The sequence below is a fragment of the Orycteropus afer genome, unplaced genomic scaffold, assembly GCF_000298275.1.
Source record: "Orycteropus afer afer isolate SDZICR_OR568_19922 unplaced genomic scaffold, OryAfe1.0 scaffold00003, whole genome shotgun sequence".
Lineage (NCBI taxonomy): Eukaryota > Metazoa > Chordata > Mammalia > Tubulidentata > Orycteropodidae > Orycteropus > Orycteropus afer.
In genome coordinates this window covers 23,726,093-23,733,022 of record NW_006921590.1, presented here as the reverse complement: position 1 = coordinate 23,733,022, position 6,930 = coordinate 23,726,093, and the positions used below count along the sequence as shown (strand labels likewise).

General features: G+C 42.9%; 1 protein-coding gene across 1 annotated transcript in view; it reads right to left on the bottom strand.

Moving 5' to 3' along the window:
* COLQ (collagen like tail subunit of asymmetric acetylcholinesterase) overlaps nucleotides 1-6,930 on the bottom strand; it is an 88,379-nt gene that overhangs the window by 28,138 nt on the left and 53,311 nt on the right. Inside the window, exons 5-7 of the mRNA XM_007936745.1 lie at nucleotides 5,579-5,623; nucleotides 5,192-5,218; nucleotides 3,342-3,413 (exon numbers count right to left, since the gene is read on the bottom strand). Coding sequence (XP_007934936.1) covers nucleotides 3,342-3,413; nucleotides 5,192-5,218; nucleotides 5,579-5,623 — 144 coding nt within the window. The remainder of the gene's footprint in view (nucleotides 1-3,341; nucleotides 3,414-5,191; nucleotides 5,219-5,578; nucleotides 5,624-6,930) is intronic.

Here is a 6,930-nt window from a genome sequence, read left to right as displayed (position 1 = left end):
TATATATATATATAACATAAACAGCAACTATACATGTGGACCTCACTGCAGAGAATATATAGGAATCAAATTGACTATGTTATGGAAAGAGATGATGGAGAAGCTCAGTATCATCAGCCAGAACAAGGCCAGGTGCCAACTGCAGAACAGACCATCATCAATTCCTCATGTGCAAGTTCAAGTTGAAGTAGAAGAAAATTAAAACATGTCCATAAGAGCCAATGTATGACCTTGAATATATCTGACCTGAATTTACAGACCATCTCAAGAATAGATTTGATACACTGAACACTAATGACCGAAGACCAGATGAGTTGTGTGATGACATCAAGGGCATCATACATGAAGAAAGCAAAAGGTCACTAAAAGACAGAAAAGAAATAAAAGTCCAAAAGGATGTCAGAAAAGACTGAAACTTGTTCTTGAACGTAGAGTAGCTAAAGCAAATGGAAGAGATGATGAAGTAAAAGAACTGAACAGAAAATTTCAAAGGGTGGCTTGAGAAGATAAAGTAAAGGGTTAGAATGAAATGTGCAAAGACTGGGAGTTGCAAAACCAAAAAGGAAGAACATTCAGCATTTCTCAAGCTGAAATAACTGAAAAAAATTTCAAACCTTGAGTTGCACTATTAAAGGATTCCGTGGTCAAAAAATTGAATGATGCAGGAAACATCAAAAGAAGGTGGAAGGAATATAGAGTTTCTGTACCTCATTTCAGGAGGTAGCATATGATCAAGAATCAGTGGTACTGAAGGAAGAAGTTGAAGCTTCACTGAAGGACTTGGTGAAAAATCAGGGTCTAGGAATTGGTAGAATACCAGCTGAGATGTTTCAACAAATGGATGAAACACTAGGAGCACTCACTTTTCTATGCCGAGTAATTTGGAAGACAGCTGCCTGGCCAACAGACTGGGAGATATGCATGCCTATTCCAAAGAAAGGTGATTGAACAGAATGTGGAAATTATCAAACACTATCATTCATATCACATGCAAGGAAAATTTTGCTGAAGATAATTCAGAAATGGTTGTAGCAGTATATAGACAGGGAACTGCCAGAAATTCAAGCCAGATTCAGAAGAGGACATGGAATGAGGGATCTCATTGTTGATATCAAATGGATCTTGGCTGAAAGAAGAGAATACCAGAAAGAAGTTTACCTATGTTTTATTGACTATGTTGATCATAATAAATTATGGATAACATTGTGAAGAATGGGACTTTCAGAACACTTTATTGTGCTCATGTAGAACCTATACATAGACCAAGAGGCAGTTGTTTAAACAGAACAAGGAGATACTGCATCATTTAAAATCATGAAGTGTGTCAGCATTATATCCTTTCACCATACTTATTCAATTTGTATGCTGAGGAAATAATCCAAGAAGGTGGACTATATGAAGAAAAACATAGCATTAGGTTTGGAAGAAGGCTCATTAACAATCTGTGATATACAGGTGACACATCTTGCTTGCTGAAAGTGAAGTGGACTTGAAGTATTTATTGATGAAGATCAAAGATCATTCAGTATGGATTATGCCTCAACATAAAGGAAACAAAACCCTTTACAACTGAACCAATAAGCAACATCATGGTAAATGGAGAAAATTTTGAAGTAGTCAGGGATTTCATTTTACTTGGATCCACAAGCAACATCCATAGAAGCAGCAGTCAAGAAATCAAATAACATATTGTGCTGGGCAAACCTGTTGCAAAAGTTCTCTTTAAAGTGTTTGGAGAAAAAAAAAAAAAAAAGATGTAACCTTGAGGATTAAGGTGTGTCTAACTCAAGTCATAGTATTTTCACCCTCCTCATATATCTGTGAAAGCTGAACAATGAATAAGGAAGACCAAAGAAGAATGGATGCATTTGAATTATGGTGTTGGTGCAGAATTTTTAATATATCATGGACTGCTAGAAGAAATCTGTCTAGGATGAGAGACAGCCAGAATGTTCCTTAGAAGTGAGGATGGCTAGACCTTGTCTCATGTACTTTGGACACGTTATCAGGAAGGACTGGCCCCTGGAGAAAGACATCACGCTTGGTAAAGTAGAGGGTCAGTGAAAAAGAGGAAGACCCTCAATAACATGGATTGACACAGTGTCTGCAACAATGAGCTCAAACAGAGCCAGATTGGGTAATGTTTTGTTCTGTTGTACATAGGGTTGCTATGAGTTGGAAGTGACTCAAGGTACCTAACAACAATTTTACATTTAAAGCATATTTCAATTCAGATGTGAAATTTTCATCAAAAACTTATCGTATGTTATTTAGATGTCATACAATTTAAAGCTGAAAAAGCAGATTCACACACCTGGTTATTCCAAATATACTTAAAACTTTTTCCGATAACTGAATCAAATATCAGTTTTACATTAAAATTTAAATTAATTTTTAAAAATTGAGTTCTGTAGTTGAATGGCTACATTTCAAGAATTCAATAGCTACATGTGGCTAGTGGCTGCCGTATCAGATAGCTCAGTTCTCTAGAGTGGATTTTTAAAAGAAATATCCTTGTTGTTGTTTGCCGTCGAGTCGGCCCCAACTCATAGCGACCCCTCCTTGGGTTTCCGAGGCAGTATCACTACGGAAGTAGGATTGCCCAACCTTCCTTCCGAGGAGTGGCTGGTGGGTTTGAACCGCCAGGCTTCTGGTGAGCAGTCAACTGACTTAGGCACTATGCTACCAGAGCTCCCAGAGACAGGTTTCTATTCCCATAATACAAGTAGTAGGTGAGACAGTACAGATGATGACATTCACCTACCCACCCCCTGATTTTCAGTCCCAGCCTCTGTGACCAATGGAGAACAGAAACAATGGATGCATTTGCTTCCCACAACTTCTCTGGAAAAAAAGGATTTCATAGGCATTTGGTGCTTGCTCTCTGAGGATAGGACTGCAGTCTTTCCAGCCAACCAACAACCATTCCTGTAACCCTCCACCCTCTGACAGATCAGTAGGATAGGCCAGGAGCTTTCCAGACACAAGCCCCTCTTAAGTCATCTCAGGTAAAACCAAAGAATAATACTCTAAGTGTCAGGCAAAGGAGAACCAGGACACATGTGAAAGGAGAGAGAAGACCTCTATTTCTTCTCCCACAGAAGCAGAGCTGTTAGACTGGCCAAGTACTTGTGGTCAAAGTGAAAGAAGGAATGTTCGAGAACCTGAGACTAGAGTATCCACCCTAGAAGAGAAGATGCCAACTCTGTGGGCAGTTTTTCTTTCTTCCTCCCTCTTTTGAGGAAATGAGCTTAACTGACTTTGTGCCAGGGACCAGAGGAGCCACCATCTTCTTCCCTCATGTTTGGACACCCTATGAATCCCAAGTGTGCCACACTTACCCTGGGTCCTTCAGGGCCTGGCCAGCCAATGGGCCCAGGCATGCCCGGAACACCTGGGGGGCCAGGTCTACCCTTCAAAGAGCAAGAACAAGAGTCAGGACAACTGAGTTTATTTCCCTTTCTTCCAGGGAATAAGATTTGTCTCTGGGACCCCAAGGGGAGTGTGGGGACACTAATCTCACCTCCAAATTCCCAATCCCCACCCTTCAGAGACTGATAGCTTAGAAAGGACCCATTGGGTCAGTTGGATATAAGTTAGAGCCTTTGGTGTCACATTGTGTCAGCTAACAGGATCTTATTCTACTCAAGAAATGGAAGTGGTTGGGAAGGGATTATAAACTTCTTGGGTTTTCAGTCTTTATCACTTCTGTCAAATGCTCCCTATGTTCCAATGGGTTCTCTCCAAGGATGTGCTGTAGAATGAGATAGGATTATGTTTTGTAGGCAGTAGCAAATGTTATTTATACTCCTTCAAGATCTTTGTTACCTGCTCCATGCACTCATCTCCCAGTGGCTGCCTTCTTTGCTACTGAGAACTCATTCCTACAACTGTGAAGCTTGCTCTCAGTCAGTTGGAGCTGCCTGACAATTGTTGTACCTCTCCTGCCTGCAGTTAGCAGTGCAGCACCCTTGCTTCAAGGTGGACCAAACTCTGTGGTGAATCTACACTCCAGAGCTCCCCTAGGGGTCAGGCTGAGGCTGGCCTTTGTTTGATACCACATCCTTACCTGGCTTCTTCCCCTGCCCCATCTAGCTTCTCCTGCTTCCCTATGAGCTCCTCCTGAGTGTATTCCCTTAATATTCATTTACACATCTCTGTCTCTGCTTCTGGGAGACTCAACCTGAGCCAGAGGTTATGGAAGGGGAAGCCCTGAAAGAAGCAAGCACTTGGGGTCTATGTTGAGGTCTGCACTCATTGGCTAACTTTACATTTAGCTTAGCTAGAGATGTAGAACACTCAGGTCCCTAAACAAGAGATGACAAATGCTGGCATGTGTCCTGGTTTCTGTCTTGCTCCCCACATCCATGAGAGATATCACTAATCAATCATGGCCGCTGTTGGCTCTGAGCAGGAAGGCCAGCCCAGAATTTTTTTCAGCACAGCATTTGAGATGGCTACAGTCATCTGTGCCTTAAATAATTGTACTTTTGCCTTTCAAAGGTCTATTTGGGGCTCTTGTTGATAGTGAACCCACTTGAACAAAACATTTAACCAGAAAAAAAAAGTGTAATTTATATTTAGAGCCATGAGCATCTTCTTGGCTGAGAATTTGCACTTCTCTCTATCACCAAGACCTAGATTTTCATTGTCAGAATCCACTGACCACAGAGAACAAAAGACTCCTGGTTTACTCCCTCCTGGCACTAATGAGTCTTGATCACATGTGTTTGGTTCACTCACAATCACTGTGACCTTAAGTAACTCTCATTAATTTTAGCAGGGCCAAAAAGCAAAAGCCATTTGTTTCTGTCTGATCTGGTGCTTTACTCTAGTTTAATCAAATAGATAATGGGAAGCACTTTATGTTACTGGTTGTGACCTGGGGTTTATCTAATGGGTGGCAGGAAGAGATTGTCTGAGGCTGGGGGACATTTGGCAGGGCTGGGTAGCCTTTGGAAGAAGTCTAAATGGCAGGCAAAAGTAGGCTCCAGTTCTTGCCTCAAGGAGTCAGCAGAAAGGGTAAGGTCACTACTGTTATTATCAGGATGGCAGCATCACCATTGTCTACCTGGATGCTAGGGGCCATTAAGCTCACTGCTGCTTCCCCTACCTTTAGGTGTGCACAGCCACCCACACACCCATGGAGCACATTGCCCACGTGCTGCTAACTGAATGGCATGTACCATACCTTCCTTCCTGGTCGGCCAAACTCTCCCTGTGGATGGAGAAGACAGGTTAGCAGAAATTTCTTTGGAAGAGAAGTTCTGGAAGCAGAGGGCTTAGTGGGGCTAATGAGGCTAACAATTGGCTTCTGACCATGAACCTGAGTCTGCCTGACTGCTCATAGCAGCCCCGCCATGATACCCGGTGGTATCAGTGGGTGAAGTCAAAGCATGCAGATGGAATCCCACCTACAGCAGCATCCCAGTCATCACCGAGCCCACCTTAAGCACTGAAGCAGGATCAGCACGTGCTTTGAAATCCCAGCTGGAAAACCTTCAGACCAGAAAATTCTCAGCGGCACCCCAGATGGAATGACCAACGAGAAGGGGGTTGAAGAAGTAGTGGATCATACCTTCTCTCCCTTTGGTCCTATCTTGCCAGGAAGTCCCGGTGGACCCTAAACAATCGAGATAAGAAGTGAAAAAAGTATCCATCAAACCAATGCAGGTGGTAAGGGAAGCAGGAATGGGAAGGGAGGCTTTTGGTGCAATGGGCTCTAGGAACCCCACAAGCACCCTCTTGTGCCCTCTTGCCCAGTCTCCTCCCCTCTGCCCCTTTTACAGTTTTCTCTGAGCTGTCATTCCAATGGTTCCAGGAGTTGTTCAAAGTGCTCCTACATCTACTCTTAGTGATTTTAATCACTGGAGCCCTCTGTTTGCCTGAAACACCCCAAGTACTTGGTGAAAGCAACCAAAGAGGCTTGAAGAAATTCTATTTGCTGAAAACTAGATGCTTCACCAAGTCTCATATATTTTCAGCTGTTCTTAAGGAGCTTCCCAGGGGCCTTGACAAAAGGAAAGTTAAGTTTCATATACAGCAGCAGCATACTTAGAAATGCCCATGATTGATCTATGGGTAAAAAATAGATGACCTCAAGACAGTTCTGACTCATGGCAACCCCATCTGTGTCAGAGTAGAGCTGTGCTCCGTCGGACTGTCAATGGTTGATTTTATGGAAGTAGTTTGCCAGGCCTTTCTTCTGAGGCACCTTCAGGTAGACTCAAACCTCCAAACTTTTGAGTAGAAACAGTGTGTTAACCATTCGCACCACCCAGGGACTCTGATCTTTGGGTGGTTGTTAGTTGCTTTCAAGTAGGCTCTGACTCATGGTGACCTTATGTATAACCAGGTAACAAATAACTCTCTTCTTCCCTCATTCAGCAGCAAAGATGTTAAAATGAAAAAAAAAAAAAAAAAAAAAGGCAAATAGTACATATAGTACATTTTCATTCCTCACCCAGCCACGGGAGCTGGGCTGACCTCAATTTAGGGACTTCAGAACCCATTGCACCAAAACTTTTCACAACCAGAGCCAGAAAGCAGCTGTTTTCTGCTCATGTATCTGTGAAATGCTCAGTTGACTATCATCCAAATTCCCCAGAATAGCAGGGAGGAAATCCATCAAAATCCTCCAGGCCCTCCTTCATCCCTAAAACCTGTAGGAGGACACGCATGGAGAAAGCCTGTTTATGATTTCTACCATAAACCTGATGACCAGCAGCCCCTTAGCCTGTTGTTTACAAACCATCAGAATACCAGAATACCAGAATTTCCAGCCCATCAGAATACCCCAGATCTTTAAAAAATCTGAAGGCCAGGCCATGCCCTGTTGTTGTTGTTATGTGCCGTCGAGTCAAACCCGACTCATAGCGACCCCTCCTTGGGTTTCCGAGGCAGTATCACTACGGAAGTAGGATTGCCCAA